General features: G+C 50.6%; 1 protein-coding gene across 3 annotated transcripts in view; it reads left to right on the forward strand.

Annotated features, from left to right (window-relative positions):
* Positions 1 to 18,854, forward strand: part of LOC118372955 (proteasome activator complex subunit 4B-like) — a 105,126-nt gene that overhangs the window by 75,495 nt on the left and 10,777 nt on the right. For all 3 annotated transcript variants that reach the window (XM_052470635.1, XM_052470627.1, XM_052470630.1), the window contains 8 exons: positions 591 to 743; positions 2,034 to 2,138; positions 2,331 to 2,422; positions 3,956 to 4,087; positions 5,612 to 5,820; positions 6,185 to 6,270; positions 6,399 to 6,527; positions 11,712 to 11,867. In XM_052470635.1, coding sequence (XP_052326595.1) covers positions 591 to 743; positions 2,034 to 2,138; positions 2,331 to 2,422; positions 3,956 to 4,087; positions 5,612 to 5,820; positions 6,185 to 6,270; positions 6,399 to 6,527; positions 11,712 to 11,867 — 1,062 coding nt within the window. The remainder of the gene's footprint in view (positions 1 to 590; positions 744 to 2,033; positions 2,139 to 2,330; positions 2,423 to 3,955; positions 4,088 to 5,611; positions 5,821 to 6,184; positions 6,271 to 6,398; positions 6,528 to 11,711; positions 11,868 to 18,854) is intronic.

Below are 18,854 nucleotides of genomic sequence, written 5' to 3' on the forward strand. Positions count from 1 at the left end.
CCACCCAACCACCTAATTCCCCAAATTATTTATTTTTTCTCTTTTTGCACCCCAGTATCTCTACTTGCACATCATCATCTGTACATCTATCACTCCAGTGTTAATGCAAATTGTAATTATTTCGCCACTATGGCCTATTTATTGCCATACCTCCCTAATCTTACTACATTTGCACACACTGTATATAGATTTTTCTATTGTGGTTTGTTTCAATTGTGTTATTGACTGTACATTTGTTTATCCCATGTGTTAATATTAATAATAAATTGTTTTTAGCTCGTACATGTTTACATTGACTTAGTACTGGTACTCCCTGTATATAGACAAGTTATTACCTCGTAACACCTGCACATTGACTCTGTACTGGTACTCCCTGTATATAGACAAGTTATTACCCCATAACACCTGCACATGGACTCTGTACTGGTCACTGGTAATCCAAAATCTCCAGTTTTCTCGAAAACATGTCTGGAAGTTTCCTGGAATAAGCAGGAAATCCAGAATCCTCCAACCAGGATTTCTGATATGGCAACCCTAGTTAAGAATCAGGCTTCCCTAACTCTGTTTTATTCCTCTCCTCTATCCCTCAGGGTCTGTTCCGGAACTTCAACGATGCCTTCCTGCCCCTGTTGAAACCACACATGGAGCGTCTGGTGGCCGACACACATGAGAGCAAACAGCGCTGTGTAGCAGAGATCACCTCTGGACTGATCAGAGGCAGCAAGCACTGGAGCTATGGCAAGGTAGGGGAGAGGAAGGAACACACTGGAGCTATGGCAAGATAGGGGAGAGGAAGGAACACACTGGAGCCATGGCAAGGTAGGGGAGAGGAAGGAACACACTGGACCCATGGCAAGGTAGGGGAGAGGAAGGAACACACTGGACCCATGACAAGGTAGGGGAGAGGAAGGAACACACTGGAGCCATGGCAAGGTAGGGGAGAGGAAGGAACACACTGGAGCTATGGCAAGGTAGTGGAGAGGAAGGAACACACTGGAGCTATGGCAAGATAGGGGAGAGGAAGGAACACACTGGACCCATGACAAGGTAGGGGAGAGGAAGGAACACACTGGAGCTATGGCAAGGTAGGGGAGAGGAAGGAACACACTGGAGCTATGGCAAGGTAGGGGAGAGGAAGGAACACACTGGAGCTATGGCAAGGTAGTGGAGAGGAAGGAACACACTGGAGCTATGGCAAGATAGGGGAGAGGAAGGAACACACTGGAGCTATGGCAAGGTAGGGGAGAGGAAGGAACACACTGGACCCATGGCAAGGTAGTGGAGAGGAAGGAACACACTGGACCCATGGCAAGGTAGGGGAGAGGAAGGAACACACTGGAGCTATGGCAAGGTAGTGGAGAGGAAGGAACACACTGGAGCTATGGCAAGGTAGGGGGAGGAAGGAACACACTGGACCCATGGCAAGGTAGGGGAGAGGAAGGAACACACTGGAGCTATGGCAAGGTAGGGGAGAGGAAGGAACACACTGGAGCTATGGCAAGGTAGGGGAGAGGAAGGAACACACTGGAGCTATGGCAAGGTAGCGGAGAGGAAGGAACACACTGGAGCTATGGCAAGGTAGTGGAGAGGAAGGAACACACTGGAGCTATGGCAAGATAGGGGAGAGGAAGGAACACTGGAGCTATGGCAAGATAGGGGAGAGGAAGGAACACACTGGAGCTATGGCAAGGTAGGGGAGAGGAAGGAACACACTGGAGCTATGGCAAGATAGGGGAGAGGAAGGAACACACTGGAGCTATAGCAAGATAGGGGAGAGGAAGGAACACACTGGAGCTATGGCAAGGTAGGGGAGAGGAAGGAACACACTGGAGCTATGGCAAGGTAGGGGAGAGGAAGGAACACACTGGAGCTATGGCAAGGTAGGGGAGAGAGACATACGCTGTGGTAACACCATGCTTATGATCAGTACTGCCGGTCCTCGTTGCAAATAAGCATTTGTTCTTAACTGACTTACCTAGATAAATAAAAGTTTAATATTTAACCTTGACCTTTGACCTATGTTCCCCTCCCAGGTGGAGAGTCTGTGGGAGCTGCTGTGTCCTCTGATCCGTACAGCTCTGAACAACATCACTGTAGAAACATACGCTGACTGGGGCACCTGCATCGCCACAGCCTGTGTAAGCTGCTAGCCCTCCCATCCCTCTCATTCAGCAGTCCATTTCTTTCAGGTTCTTTCTCAATTGGTAGTTCCTCTAGTCCCAAATGCATCCTCTCTCCTTGTTTCCTTCCCTGCTTCCATGCTGTTGACATTTGACCTTGTTATTGTACAGGAGAACAGATGTTGACTTTAGGTTGGTTGTGTTGTACAGGAGAGCAGAGACCCCAGGAAGCTCCACTGGTTGTTTGAAATGCTGATGGAATCTCCAGTCAACGGGGAGGGGGGATCCTTCGTAGATGCCTGGTAAGGAAACACTGTCTCCTTTAATTCTCATCCTATTAGTGTCTTGGTGTTTCTGTGGACGGGTGTATTTATTCTGCTCCATATGTGCCCAGATGACTAGTCCTGCATGGAAGAGATGAGCTGTGTTCCAATACTCGTACTACCTTTACTTTTTGTGATGTAAATTGAGTATGTAGTATGCTTATTGGCCATAGTATGGATATAGTTAGTGTGCCAAAAGTTCCCGGATGTCGTACTAAATTCGCCAAAATATGAAGTATACAAGCAGTGGACACTATTTCCATGTTTTGAGAGCACAATAATACAATCATAATAATAATAATAATAATACAATTCTTCAGAGAATGGGCGTGGCTTCACAACGGTTTCAGATTTCAAGAAAATGGCGGCGAATATGCAGCCGATTTGAGCCGAAGTCCGACTAGAGCAGATACAATTTAATTGCTTTAACTAATTATGACAAATGTTAAGATATTTTGAGCAATGTAATAAAATAATGACTTTTCAAATAAGTTACGTTGACTGACAATTTGTTAGCTGCGCTTTCCTTTACGAACCACAACATATCATTACAGCGGTATGTATCGGTATGTTAGCTAGCTGGCTAACGTTAGTAGGCTAGTACTAATGCGTCAAACTTCCCAGCATATTCGAACGCTCGGATCAACCCTTCTCCTCGGCCAGAGGGTCCAGTGTGCGCTCTGAATGCTCCAAGAGCCAAACACTGAATTTACTAACAGACAATTTGACAACGCTCTGAAATTACGTACGCCCAGAATGCACTCCAGATTGAATTTACGAACACGCCTGAAGTCGTAAAAAGTCTAGCTAGTCATTTGTTATGCTAACAAGCTAGCAAGAGGTTGCATAGCAACAGCATCAACTTCCGGTAGACAGGCGAAGTATGCTCAACTGAAAGGATACCGTTCGTTTAAAGTGTGCTAAAATGAACTAATAGTATGTAGTGTATATACCCATTAAGTATGTAGTAAACAGTATGTTAGTATGGGTATTCGAACACAGCTATGGAGTCTGGGTCGATGATGGTTTGTTTGTCTGTAAAATGTTTGTGAGTCAAGAATAATAATATGAGTGCCTTGGTCCTCCTTTCTTTTTGATTATATTTTATTGTTCTCTCCTGTCCAGTCTTCTGTGTACTCTGCAGGGAGGCCTGACTTAGCGTTAGGGTTAGGTGTGTGTATAACTCTCCCCTCTCCTGTCCAATCATCTGTATATTCTGCAGGGAAGCCTGACTCAGCAGGGGGGTTAGGTGTGTGTGTGTGTGTGTGTGTGTGTGTGTGTGTGTGTGTGTGTGTGTGTGTGTGTGTGTGTGTGTGTGTGTGTGTGTGTGTGTGTGTGTGTGTGTGTGTGTGTGTGTGTGTGTGTGTGTGTGTGTGTGTGTGTGTGTGTGTGTGTGTGTGTGTGTGTGTGTGTGTGTGTGACTCTCCTGTCCAGTCGTTTGTATATTCTGCAGGGAAGCCTGACTCAGCAGGAGGGTTAGGTGTGTGTATAACTCTCCTCTCTCCTGCCCAGTCGTCTGTATGTGCTGCAGGGGGGCCTGGCTCAACAGGAGTGGAGGGTCCCTGAGCTGCTCCACAGACTGCTGCAGTACCTCGAGCCCAAACTCACACAGGTCTACAAGAACGTCCGTGAGCGCATCGGAAGGTAGGACCTCGCCTACACATTACACAAACATTTTCATTGCTCACCCTCTTGTCCATAGCTTACTGCCACTTACCACACAGTCATAGTTCATTCACCTCGGTATCTAACCACACGTCAGTCATAGTTCATTCAGCTCGGTATCTAACCACACGTCAGTCATAGTTCATTCAGCTCGGTATCTAACCACACGTCAGTCATAGTTCATTCAGCTCGGTATCTAACCACACGTCAGTCATAGTTCATTCAGCTAGGTATCTAACCACACGTCAGTCATAGTTCATTCAGCTCGGTATCTAACCACACGTCAGTCATAGTTCATTCAGCTCGGTATCTAACCACACGTCAGTCATAGTTCATTCAGCTAGGTATCTAACCACACGTCAGTCATAGTTCATTCAGCTAGGTATCTAACCACACGTTAGTCATAGTTCATTCAGCTAGGTATCTAACCACACGTCAGTCATAGTTCATTCAGCTCGGTATCTAACCACACGTCAGTCATAGTTCATTCAGCTCGGTATCTAACCACACGTCAGTCATAGTTCATTCAGCTAGGTATCTAACCACACGTCATTCATAGTTCATTCAGCTCGGTATCTAACCACACGTCAGTCATAGTTCATTCAGCTAGGTATCTAACCACACGTCAGTCATAGTTCATTCAGCTCGGTATCTAACCACACGTCAGTCATAGTTCATTCAGCTAGGTATCTAACCACACGTCAGTCATAGTTCATTCAGCTCGGTATCTAACCACACGTCAGTCATAGTTCATTCAGCTCGGTATCTAACCACACGTCAGTCATAGTTCATTCAGCTCGGTATCTAACCACACGTCAGTCATAGTTCATTCAGCTCGGTATCTAACCACACGTCAGTCATAGTTCATTCAGCTCGGTATCTAACCACACGTCAGTCATAGTTCATTCAGCTCGGTATCTAACCACACGTCAGTCATAGTTCATTCAGCTAGGTATCTAACCACACGTCAGTCATAGTTCATTCAGCTAGGTATCTAACCACACGTCAGTCATAGTTCATTCAGCTCGGTATCTAACCACACGTCAGTCATAGTTCATTCAGCTCGGTATCTAACCACACGTCAGTCATAGTTCATTCAGCTAGGTATCTAACCACACGTCAGTCATAGTTCATTCAGCTCGGTATCTAACCACACGTCAGTCATAGTTCATTCAGCTCGGTATCTAACCACACGTCAGTCATAGTAGGTAAACATTTGTCCATAACCTTTCACAGGTTGGCAAAGAGATCACCTTGTGCTTTTTATTTATTTATGTTAAACCAGATAGAATTGTTGATTTTATCATTCATGAGAGTACTGTCGAAAAAGAGGAATACATCAAAAATGTTGGCCTAAATGTTGGCCTAAATGTTGGCCTAAATGTTGGCCTAAATGTTGGCCTAAATGTTGGCCTAAATGCAAAAATCTAGATTCATGAATTAACTAAAGGTGTTAATCTCCCTCTGCCTCCTCTTTCGTTCTCTTTCCTCTCTCTTCTCCAGCGTCCTCACCTACATCTTCATGATAGACGTCAACCTGCCGTACACCCAGCCCACGGCCTCGCCCCGCATCAAGGAGTTCACAGAGCGCATACTGCTGCGCCTCAAACCACTGACAGAGGGGGACGAGGAGATCCAGAACCACGTGGTAGAGGAGAATGATGTGGGGGAGCAGGATGAGAGGACACAGGCCATCAAACTACTGAAGACAGGTACGACCCCTAACTATTGAAGACAGGTATGACCCCTAACCCATCAAACTACTGAAGACAGGTACGACCCCTAACCCATCAAACTACTGAAAACAGGTACGACACCTAACCCATCAAACTACTGAAAACAGGTACGACCCCTAACCCAGGTATGACCCCTAACCCAGTCCGTCAAACTACTGAAGACAGGTCAGGGATAGAGTTGATGGAGCTAATAAACCCAGGTGTAAAGCCAAGAGAGAAGAGTCCCGGCTCACTGGATCACTGCACGATGCAGATTTCATTAATTCAATGTGCCAAACATTTAGTTATGAAGACCTTCGTCAGAGCATACGATGTAAAAAGGTTATGTATGTGTTTCCAGTACTCAAGTGGCTGATGGCCAGTGCTGGACGCTCCTTCTCCACGGCCGTTCCAGAGCAGCTCCAGTTGCTACCCCTGCTGTTCAAGGTGGGTGGGTCAATAATATAATAATAATATATGCCATTTAGGAAGAAACCTTGAGAGGAACCAGACTGATGGGAGGTCTATCATCCTCTGGCTGAATGCTAACAACCCTCATCTGTCTCCTCTTGTAGATCGCTCCGGTGGAGAATGATGACAGTTATGATGAGCTGAAGAGGGATGCAAAGACCTGTCTGTCTCTGATGTCCCAGGGACTACTCTACACAGAGCAGATACCACTGGTCCTACTGGCCCTGCAAGAGGTGTGTACACACACACACAAAAACAGGCCAGACTCATCTACAACCACTTTCTCCATTCACTGCAATCTCCAAAGAGAAAAGGGTTAAAAAACATGTCAAGACTGTGGTTCGAACAACTCTCTGAGCCTCTGCAAAATGTTTGTTAGAAGTTGCTGTAAGGTTTGTGGTACACGCTGGATGGTGTTCTCTTGGGATTATGTTACTGTAGTTTGTGGTACACTCTGGATGGTGTTACTGTAGTTTGTGGTACACGCTGGATGGTGTTACTGTAGTTTGTGGTACACGCTGGATGGTGTTCTCTTGGGATTATGTTACTGTAGTTTGTGGTACACGCTGGATGATGTTCTCTTGGGATTATGTTACTGTAGTTTGTGGTACACGCTGGATGGTGTTCTCTTGGGATTATGTTACTGTAGTTTGTGGTACACGCTGGATGGTGTTACTGTAGTTTGTGGTACACGCTGGATGGTGTTCTCTTGGGATTATGTTACAGTAGTTTGTGGTACACGCTGGATGGTGTTCTCTTGGGATTATGTTACTGTGGTTTGTGGTACACGCTGGATGGTGTTACTGTAGTTTGTGGTACACGCTGGATGGTGTTACTGTAGTTTGTGGTACATGCTGGATGGTGTTCTCTTGGGATTATGTTACTGTGGTTTGTGGTACACGCTGGATGGTGTTACTGTAGTTTGTGGTACACGCTGGATGGTGTTCTCTTGGGATTATGTTACTGTAGTTTGTGGTACACTCTGGATGGTGTTACTGTAGTTTGTGGTACACGCTGGATGGTGTTACTGTAGTTTGTGGTACACGCTGGATGGTGTTCTCTTGGGATTATGTTGTTTGTGGTACACTCTGGATGGTGTTACTGTAGTTTGTGGTACACGCTAGATGGTGTTACTGTAGTTTGTGGTACACGCTGGATGGTGTTCTCTTGGGATTATGTTACTGTAGTTTGTGGTACACGCTGGATGGTGTTCTCTTGGGATTATGGTGTTTGTGGTACACTCTGGATGGTGTTACTGTAGTTTGTGGTACACGCTGGATGGTGTTACTGTAGTTTGTGGTACACGCTGGATGGTGTTCTCTTGGGATTATGTTACTGTAGTTTGTGGTACACGCTGGATGGTGTTCTCTTGGGATTATGTTACTGTAGTTTGTGGTACACTCTGGATGGTGTTACTGTAGTTTGTGGTACACGCTGGATGGTGTTACTGTAGTTTGTGGTACACGCTGAATGGTGTTCTCTTGGGATTATGTTACAGTAGTTTGTGGTACATGCTGGATGGTGTTCTCTTGGGATTATGTTACTGTAGTTTGTGGTACACGCTGGATGGTGTTCTCTTGGGATTATGTTACTGTAGTTTGTGGTACACGCTGGATGGTGTTCTCTTGGGATGGTGTTACAGTAGTTTGTGGTACACGCTGGATGGTGTTACAGTAGTTTGTGGTACACGCTGGATGGTGTTACAGTAGTTTGTGGTACATGCTGGATGGTGTTACAGTAGTTTGTGGTACACGCTGGATGGTGTTACAGTAGTTTGTGGTACATGCTGGATGGTGTTACAGTAGTTTGTGGTACACGCTGGATGGTGTTCTCTTGGGATTATGTTACAGTAGTTTGTGGTACATGCTGGATGGTGTTACAGTAGTTTGTGGTACACGCTGGATGGTGTTCTCTTGGGATTATGTTACAGTAGTTTGTGGTACATGCTGGATGGTGTTACAGTAGTTTGTGGTACACGCTGGATGGTGTTACTGTAGTTTGTGGTACATGCTGGATGGTGTTACAGTAGTTTGTGGTACACGCTGGATGGTGTTACTGTAGTTTGTGGTACATGCTGGATGGTGTTACTGTAGTTTGTGGTACATGCTGGATGGTGTTACTGTAGTTTGTGGTACACGCTGGATGGTGTTACTGTAGTTTGTGGTACATGCTGGATGGTGTTACAGTAGTTTGTGGTACATGCTGGATGGTGTTCTCTTGGGATTATGTTACTGTAGTTTGTGGTACATGCTGGATGGTGTTACAGTAGTTTGTGGTACACGCTGGATGGTGTTACAGTAGTTTGTGGTACATGCTGGATGGTGTTACAGTAGTTTGTGGTACATGCTGGATGGTGTTACAGTAGTTTTTGGTACACGCTGGATGGTGTTCTCTTGGGATTATGTTACTGTAGTTTGTGGTACATGCTGGATGGTGTTACAGTAGTTTGTGGTACACGCTGGATGGTGTTACAGTAGTTTGTGGTACATGCTGGATGGTGTTACAGTAGTTTGTGGTACATGCTGGATGGTGTTACAGTAGTTTGTGGTACATGCTGGATGGTGTTACAGTAGTTTGTGGTACACGCTGGATGGTGTTACAGTAGTTTGTGGTACATGCTGGATGGTGTTACAGTAGTTTGTGGTACATGCTGGATGGTGTTACAGTAGTTTGTGGTACACGCTGGATGGTGTTACAGTAGTGTGTGGTACATGCTGGATGGTGTTACAGTAGTTTGTGGTACATGCTGGATGGTGTTACAGTAGTGTGTGGTACACGCTGGATGGTGTTCTCTTGGGATTATGTTACAGTAGTGTGTGGTACACGCTGCATGGTGTTACAGTAGTTTGTGGTACATGCTGGATGGTGTTACAATAGTTTGTGGTACATGCAGGATGGTGTTACAGTAGTTTGTGGTACATGCTGGATTATGTTACCGTGGTTTGTGGTACATGCCGGACTATGTTACAGTAGTTTGTGGTACACGCTGGATGGTGTTCTCTTGGGATTATGTTACTGTAGTTTGTGGTACACGCTGGATGGTGTTACTGTAGTTTGTGGTACACGCTGGATGGTGTTACTGTAGTTTGTGGTACACGCTGGATGGTGTTCTCTTGGGATTATGTTACAGTAGTTTGTGGTACATGCTGGATGGTGTTCTCTTGGGATTATGTTACTGTAGTTTGTGGTACACGCTGGATGGTGTTCTCTTGGGATTATGTTACTGTAGTTTGTGGTACACGCTGGATGGTGTTACTGTAGTTTGTGGTACACGCTGGATGGTGTTCTCTTGGGATTATGTTACTGTAGTTTGTGGTACACGCTGGATGGTGTTCTCTTGGGACTATGTTACAGTAGGTTTTTGGTACATGCTGGATGGTGTTCTCTTGGGACTATGTTACAGTAGTTTTTTGGTACATGCTGGATGGTGTTCTCTTGGGACTATGCCACTGTGGTTTGTGGTACACGCTGGATGGTGTTCTCTTGGGATTATGTTGCAGTAGTTTGTGGTACATGCTGGATGGTGTTACAGTAGTTTGTGGTACATGCTGGATGGTGTTACAGTAGTTTGTGGTACATTATGTCTTATGTTACTGTAGTTTGTGGTACATGCTGGATGGTGTTACAGTAGTTTGTGGTACATGCTGGATTATGTTACCGTGGTTTGTGGTACATGCCGGACTATGTTACAGTAGTTTGTGGTACACGCTGGATGGTGTTCTCTTGGGATTATGTTACTGTAGTTTGTGGTACACGCTGGATGGTGTTCTCTTGGGACTATGTTGCTGTAGTTTGTGGTTCACGCTGGATGGTGTTCTCTTGGGATTACGTTACTGTAGTTTGTGGTACACTCTGGATGGTGTTACTGTAGTTTGTGGTACACGCTGGATGGTGTTCTCTTGGGATTATGTTACTGTAGTTTGTGGTACACGCTGGATGGTGTTACTGTAGTTTGTGGTACACGCTGGATGGAGTTCTCTTGGGATTATGTTACTGTAGTTTGTGGTACACGCTGGATGGTGTTACTGTAGTTTGTGGTACACGCTGGATGGTGTTCTCTTGGGATTATGTTACTGTAGTTTGTGGTACACGCTGGATGGTGTTACTGTAGTTTGTGGTACACGCTGAATGGTATTCTCTTGGGATTATGTTACTGTAGTTTGTGGTACACGCTGGATGGAGTTCTCTTGGGATTATGTTACTGTAGTTTGTGGTACACGCTGGATGGTGTTACTGTAGTTTGTGGTACACGCTGGATGGTGTTCTCTTGGGATTATGTTACTGTAGTTTGTGGTACACGCTGGATGGTGTTACTGTAGTTTGTGGTACACGCTGAATGGTATTCTCTTGGGATTATGTTACTGTAGTTTGTGGTACACGCTGGATGGTGTTCTCTTGGGATTATGTTACTGTAGTTTGTGGTACACGCTGGATGGTGTTATTGTAGTTTGTGGTACATGCTGGATGGTGTTCTCTTGGGATTATGTTACTGTAGTTTGTGGTACACGCTGGATGGTGTTACTGTAGTTTGTGGTACACGCTGGATGGTGTTCTCTTGGGATTATGTTACTGTAGTTTGTGGTACACGCTGGATGGTGTTCTCTTGGGACTATGTTACAGTAGTGTGTGGTACACGCTGGATGGTGTTCTCTTGGGATTATGTTACTGTAGTTTGTGGTACACGCTGGATGGTGTTACAATAGTTTGTGGCACATGCTGGATTATGTTACAGTAGTTTGGTACATGCTGGATTGTGTTACAGTAGTTTGTGGTACATGCTGGATGGTGTTACAGTAGTTTGTGGTACATGTTGGATGGTGTTACAGTAGTTTGTGGTACATGCTGGATGGTGTTACAGTAGTTTGTGGTACATGCTGGATGGTGGTACAGTAGTTTGGTACATGCTGGATTATGTTACAGTAGTTTGGTACATGCTGGATGATGTTACAGTACTTTGGTACATGCTGGATTATGTTACAGTAGTTTGTGGTACATGTTGGATGGTGTTACAGTAGTTTGTGGTACATGTTGGATCGTGTTACAGTAGTTTGTGGTACATTATGTCTTATGTTACAGTAGTTTGTGGTACATGCTGGATGGTGTTACTGTAGTTTGTGGTACACGCAGGATTATGTTACCGTAGTTTGTGGTACATGCTGGATTATGTTACCACGGTTGTGGTACATGCTGGATGGTGTTACAGTAGTTTGTGGTACACGCAGGATTATGTTACCGTAGTTTGTGGTACATGCTGGATTATGTTACCGTAGTTTGTGGTACATGCTGGATTGTGTTACAGTAGTTTGTGGTACATGCTGGATTGTGTTACAGCAGTTCGTGGCATGCTCGCTACACGGTGCTGACATCCCTACAGATCATTACTGTCATGATATTAACATAGTTCCGTTATATTCCAGATAGCGGGTAGCAGTTCGTGGCATGCTCGCTACACGGTGCTGACGTACCTACAGATCATGGTCTTCTACAACCTGTTCACCTTTATGAGCGACCAGGGAGCTGTCAATGACGTCAGAGCACTGGTCATACGCCTGCTGGAGGACGAGCAGCTGGAGGTAACACAACACACACACACACACACACACACACACACACACACACACACACACACACACACACACACATATCCTGTATCTATATATATATATATAGGTGTCTATCCTGGACATGCTGTTTTCGACCCTTTCTCTCTCGCTCCCCCCGCTGTCTCGACCTCTGAATGCTCAGCTATGAAAAGCCAACTGATATTTACTCCCGAGCTGATGAACTGTTGCACCCTCTACAACCACTGTGATTATTATTTCACCCTGCTGGTCATCTATGAATATTTGAACATCTTGAAGAACAATCTGGCCTTCATCGCCATGTACTCTTATCTCCACCGGCACAACCAGAAGAGGACTGGCCACCCTTCAGAGCCTGGTTCCTCTCTAGGTTTCTTCCTAGGTTCTTGCCTTTCTAGGTAGTTGTTCCTTCTGTTTTTAGCACGTAGTGACATCTGCTGATGTAAAAAGCGTTTTATAAATACATTTGATTGAATGTAGAAAATGAGTTCAACAGAAAGGATGATCATAGTACACAACAGACTGAAGGACAGGTGGTGTCATGACTGAAGAAGACAGAATGGTAGATAGTTAGATCTGGAGGTTACAGATCACATTGAAGAAGACAGAATGGTAGATAGGTAGGTCTGGAGGTTACAGATCACATTGAAGGAGACGTGTGTGTGTGTGTGTGTGTGTGTGTGTGTGTGTGTGTGTGTGTGTGTGTGTGTGTGTGTGTGTGTGTGTGTGTGTGTGTGTGTGTGTGTGTGTGTGTGTGTGTGTGTGTGTGTGTGTGTGTGTGTGTGTGACCACAGGCCCTGTCTTCCAGCACTCTTCCTCCTTATTCTCCCCCTTGTTGCTATGGAAACCACATGGCAGGAGTATTCTGTTGCTATGGGGATGGTGATGTTACCTCTTCTGTATATCTTTTCAGACAAGATACCCCAGTTCACTTGTCCTCTAGTCTAATGACCTGTCCTCTAGTCTAATGACCTGTCCTCTAGTCTAATGACCTGTCCTCTAGTCTAATGACCTGCCCTCTAGTCTAATGACCTGCCCTCTAGTCTAATGACCTGCCCTCTAGTCTAATGACCTGCCCTCTAGTCTAATGACCTGCCCTCTAGTCTAATGACCTGCCCTCTAGTCTAATGACCTGCCTTCTAGTCTAATGACCCGTCTTCTAGTCTAATGACCCGTCCTCTAGTCTAATGACCCGCCTTCTAGTCTAATGACCCGTCCTCTAGTCTAATGACCCGTCCTCTCGTCTAATGACCCGCCTTCTAGTCTAATGACCCGTCTTCTAGTCTAATGACCCGTCCTCTAGTCTAATGACCCGTCCTCTAGTCTAATGACCCGTCCTCTAGTCTAATGACCCGTCCTCTAGTCTAATGACCCGTCCTCTAGTCTAATGACCCGTCCTCTAGTCTAATGACCCGTCCTCTAGTCTAATGACCCGTCCTCTAGTCTAATGACCCGTCCTCTAGTCTAATGACCCGTCCTCTAGTCTAATGACCCGTCCTCTAGTCTAATTACCCGTCCTCTAGTCTAATGACCCGTCCTCTAGTCTAATGACCCGTCCTCTAGTCTAATGACCCGTCTTCTAGTCTAATGACCCGTCTTCTAGTCTAATGACCTGTCTTCTAGTCTAATGACCTGTCTTCTAGTCTAATGACCTGTCTTCTAGTCTAATGACCTGTCTTCTAGTCTAATGACCTGTCTTCTAGTCTAATGACCCGTCTTCTAGTCTAATGACTCGTCCTCTATATATAGTCTGACCTGCCCTCTATATATATATATATGTATATAGATAGTTGTGGAATGTGTTGGGGGACGGGAGCAGAGCACGGTGTTGATACAGGAAAGATGTGTATATGTATGTGTATATGTATGTGTATATATATATATGTATATATGTGTGTGTGTATATAGCTGCGGAATGTGTTGGGGGACGTGAGCAGAGCACCGTCTTGATACAGGAAAGACGGATAGCTGTGGGCCCTACTAGAGAAATGTGAAGTTTGAAGTACATGTTTGGTGATTCTTAATGGGAAAACTGATAGCATTCAAATGAGTAGCTTTAAGGGTAAAAAAATAATAATAACTGTGGGCCACATTAGTGTTGTAAACTTTTTGTCCATATCGACCAACTCGCGTGTGTCCATATCGACCAACCTGAGCCTTTGCTTTTTGCTTTGTGCTCTCAAGGGTGAGACTGAGTCAATCGGTGAAATCTACACTCCCTGTTCTCTCTTTCTCTCTCACTGTTCTCTCTCTTTCTCTCTCTCACTGTTCTCTCTCTTTCTCTCTCTTACTGTTCTCTCTCTCTCACTCTTTCTCTCTCACTGTTCTCTCTCTTTCTCTCTCTCACTGTTCTTTCTCTCTCTCACTGTTCTCTCTCTCTCTCTCTCTCTCTCTCTCTCTCTCTCACTGTTCTCTCTTTCTCTCTCTCACTGTTCTCTCTCACTGTTCTCTCTCTCAATTCAATGCAATTCAATTCAAGGGCTTTATTGGCATGGGAAACGTGTTAACATTGCCAAAGCAAGTGAGGTAGATAATATATAAAGTGAAATAAACAATCAAAATTAACAGTAAACATTACACATACAGAAGTTTCAAAACAATAAAGACATTTCAAATGTCATATTATATATATACAGTGTTTTAACAATGTACAATAAATAAGCATAAATATGGGTTGTATTTACAATGGTGTGGCAACAGGTCACAAATCTTGCTGCTGTGATGCACACTGTGGAATTTCACCCAGTAAATAGGGAGTTTATCAAAATTGGATTTGTTTTCGAATTCTTTGTGGATCTCTCTCTCTCTCTCTCTCTCAATGTTCTCTCTCTCTCACTGTTCTCTCTCTCACTGTTCTCTCTCTCACTGTTCTCTCTCTCACTGTCCTCTCCCTGTTCGCCCGCTCGGTCCCTCTCCCTGTTCGCCCGCTCGGTCCCTCTCCCTGTTCGCCCGCTCGGTCCCTCTCCCTGTTCGCCCGCTCGGTCCCTCTCCCTGTTCGCCCGCTCGGTCCCTCTCCCTGTTCGCCCGCTCGGTCCCTCTCCCTGTTCGCCCGCTCGGTCCCTCTCCCTGTTCGCCCGCTCGGTCCCTCTCCCTGTTCGCCCGCTCGGTCCCTCTCCCTGTTCGCCCGCTCGCTCCCTCTCCCTGTTCGCTCGCTCCCTCTCCCTGTTCGCCCGCTCGCTCCTTCTCCCTGTTCGCCCGCTCGGTCCCTCTCCCTGTTCGCCCGCTCGGTCCCTCTCCCTGTTCGCCCGCTCGGTCCCTCTCCCTGTTCGCCCGCTCGGTCCCTCTCCCTGTTCGCCCGCTCGGTCCCTCTCCCTGTTCGCCCGCTCGGTTCCTCTCCCTGTTCGCCCGCTCCCTCTCCCTGTTCGCCCGCTCGGTTCCTCTCCCTGTTCGCCCGCTCGGTCCCTCTCCCTGTTCGCTCGCTCCCTCTCCCTGTTCGCCCGCTCCGTCCCTCTCCCTGTTCGCCCGCTCGGTCCCTCTCCCTGTTCGCCCGCTCGCTCCCTCTCCCTGTTCGCCCGCTCGCTCCCTCTCCCTGTTCGCTCGCTCGCTCCCTCTCCCTGTTCGTCTGCTCGGTCCCTCTCCCTGTTCGTCTGCTCGGTCCCTCTCCCTGTTCGCTCGCTTGCTCCCTCTCCCTGTTCGCCCGCTCGCTCCCTCTCCCTGTTCGCCCGCTCGGTCCCTCTCCCTGTTCGCCCGCTCGGTCCCTCTCCCTGTTCGCCCGCTCGGTCCCTCTCCCTGTTCGCCCGCTCGCTCCCTCTCCCTGTTCGCCCGCTCGCTCCCTCTCCCTGTTCGCCCGCTCGCTCCCTCTCCCTGTTCGCCCGCTCGCTCCCTCTCCCTGTTCGCCCGCTCGCTCCCTCTCCCTGTTCGCCCGCTCGCTCCCTCTCCCTGTTCGCCCGCTCGCTCCCTCTCCCTGTTCGCCCGCTCGGTCCCTCTCCCTGTTCGCCCGCTCGATCCCTCTCCCTGTTCGCCCGCTCGGTCCCTCTCCCTGTTCGCCCGCTCGGTCCCTCTCCCTGTTCGCCCGCTCGGTCCCTCTCCCTGTTCGCCCGCTCGGTCCCTCTCCCTGTTCGCCCGCTCGGTCCCTCTCCCTGTTCGCCCGCTCGGTCCCTCTCCCTGTTCGCCCGCTCGCTCCCTCTCCCTGTTCGCCCGCTCGCTCCCTCTCCCTGTTCGCCCGCTCGCTCCCTCTCCCTGTTCGCCCGCTCGCTCCCTCTCCCTGTTCGCCCGCTCGCTCCCTCTCCCTGTTCGCCCGCTCGCTCCCTCTCCCTGTTCGCCCGCTCGCTCCCTCTCCCTGTTCGCCCGCTCGCTCCCTCTCCCTGTTCGCCCGCTCGCTCCCTCTCCCTGTTCGCCCGCTCGCTCCCTCTCCCTGTTCTCCCGCTCGCTCCCTCTCCCTGTTCTCCCGCTCGCTCCCTCTCCCTGTTCTCCCGCTCGCTCCCTCTCCCTGTTCTCCCGCTCGCTCCCTCTCCCTGTTCGCTCGCTCCCTCTCCCTGTTCGCCCGCTCGCTCCCTCTCCCTGTTCGCCCGCTCGGTCCCTCTCCCTGTTCGCCCGCTCGGTCCCTCTCCCTGTTCGCCCGCTCGGTCCCTCTCCCTGTTCGCCCGCTCGGTCCCTCTCCCTGTTCGCCCGCTCGGTCCCTCTCCCTGTTCGCCCGCTCGGTCCCTCTCCCTGTTCGCCCGCTCGGTCCCTCTCCCTGTTCGCCCGCTCGGTCCCTCTCCCTGTTCGCCCGCTCGGTCCCTCTCCCTGTTCGCCCGCTCGGTCCCTCTCCCTGTTCGCCCGCTCGGTCCCTGTCCCTGTTCGCCCGCTCGGTCCCTGTTCGCCCGCTCGGTCCCTGTTCGCCCGCTCGGTCCCTGTTCGCCCGCTCGGTCCCTGTTCGCCCGCTCGGTCCCTGTTCGTCCGCTCGGTCCCTGTTCGTCCGCTCGGTCCCTGTTCGCCCGCTCGGTCCCTGTTCGCCCGCTCGGTCCCTGTTCGCCCGCTCGGTCCCTCTCCCTGTTCGCCCGCTCGGTCCCTCTCCCTGTTCGCCCGCTCGGTCCCTCTCCCTGTTCGCCCGCTCGGTCCCTCTCCCTGTTCGCCCGCTCGGTCCCTCTCCCTGTTCGCCCGCTCGGTCCCTCTCCCTGTTCGCCCGCTCGGTCCCTCTCCCTGTTCGCCCGCTCGCTCCCTCTCCCTGTTCGCCCGCTCGGCCCTCTCCCTGTTCGCCCGCTCGGGCCCTCTCCCTGTTCGCCCGCTCGGTCCCTCTCCCTGTTCGCCCGCTCGCTCCCTCTCCCTGTTCGCCCGCTCGCTCCCTCTCCCTGTTCGCCCGCTCGGTCCCTCTCCCTGTTCGCCCGCTCGCTCCCTCTCCCTGTTCGCCCGCTCGCTCCCTCTCCCTGTTCGCCCGCTCGCTCCTTCTCCCTGTTCGCCCGCTCGCTCCCTCTCCCTGTTCGCCCGCTCGCTCCCTCTCCCTGTTCGCCCGCTCGCTCCCTCTCCCTGTTCTCCCGCTCGCTCCCTCTCCCGCTCGCTCCCTCTCCCTGTTCGCTCGCTCCCTCTCCCTGTTCGCTCGCTCCCTCTCCCTGTTCGCCCGCTCGGTCCCTCTCCCTGTTCGCCCGCTCGGTCCCTCTCCCTGTTCGCCCGCTCGGTCCCTCTCCCTGTTCGCCCGCTCCGTCCCTCTCCCTGTTCGCCCGCTCGGTCCCTCTCCCTGTTCGCCCGCTCGGTCCCTCTCCCTGTTCGCCCGCTCGCTCCCTCTCCCTGTTCGCTCGCTCCCTCTCCCTGTTCGCCCGCTCGGTCCCTCTCCCTGTTCGCCCGCTCGGTCCCTCTCCCTGTTCGCCCGCTCGGTCCCTCTCCCTGTTCGCCCGCTCGGTCCCTCTCCCTGTTCGCCCGCTCGGTCCCTCTCCCTGTTCGCCCGCTCGCTCCCTCTCCCTGTTCGCCCGCTCGCTCCCTCTCCCTGTTCGCCCGCTCGCTCCCTCTCCCTGTTCGCCCGCTCGCTCCCTCTCCCTGTTCGCCCGCTCGGTCCCTCTCCCTGTTCGCCCGCTCGGTCCCTCTCCCTGTTCGCCCGCTCGCTCCCTCTCCCTGTTCGCCCGCTCGGTCCCTCTCCCTGTTCGCCCGCTCGGTCCCTCTCCCTGTTCGCCCGCTCGCTCCCTCTCCCTGTTCGCCCGCTCGCTCCCTCTCCTGTTCGCCCGCTCGCTCCCTCTCCTGTTCGCCCGCTCGCTCCCTCTCCCTGTTCGCCCGCTCGCTCCCTCTCCCTGTTCGCCCGCTCGGTCCCTCTCCCTGTTCGCCCGCTCGCTCCTCTCCCTGTTCGCCCGCTCGCTCCCTCTCCCTGTTCGCCCGCTCGCTCCCTCTCCCTGTTCGCCCGCTCGCTCCCCTCTCCCTGTTCGCCCGCTCGCTCCCTCTCCCTGTTCGCCCGCTCGCTCCCTCTCCCTGTTCGCCCGCTCGCTCCCTCTCCCTGTTCCCCCGCTCGCTCCCTGTTCCCCCGCTCGCTCCCTCTCCCTGTTCGCCCGCTCGCTCCCTCTCCCTGTTCGCCCGCTCGCTCCCTCTCCCTATTCGCTCGCTCCCTCTCCCTGTTCGCCCGCTCGCTCCCTCTCCCTGTTCGCCCGCTCGCTCCCTCTCCCTGTTCGCCCGCTCGCTCCCTCTCCCTGTTCGCCCGCTCGCTCCCTCTCCCTGTTCGCCCGCTCGCTCCCTCTCCCTGTTCGCCCGCTCGCTCCCTCTCCCTGTTCCCCCACTCGCTCCCTGTTCCCCCGCTCGCTCCCTCTCCCTGTTCGCCCGCTCGCTCCCTCTCCCTGTTCGCCCGCTCGCTCCCTCTCCCTATTCGCTCGCTCCCTCTCCCTGTTCGCTCGCTCCCTCTCCCTGTTCCCCCGCTCGCTCCCTCTCCCTGTTCGCCCGCTCGCTCCCTCTCCCTGTTCGCCCGCTCGCTCCCTCTCCCTATTCGCTCGCTCCCTCTCCCTGTTCGCTCGCTCCCTCTCCCTGTTCGCCCGCTCGGTCCCTCTCCCTGTTCGCCCGCTCGGTCCCTCTCCCTGTTCGCCCGCT

This window comes from Oncorhynchus keta, chromosome 2, assembly GCF_023373465.1.
Source record: "Oncorhynchus keta strain PuntledgeMale-10-30-2019 chromosome 2, Oket_V2, whole genome shotgun sequence".
NCBI lineage: Eukaryota > Metazoa > Chordata > Actinopteri > Salmoniformes > Salmonidae > Oncorhynchus > Oncorhynchus keta.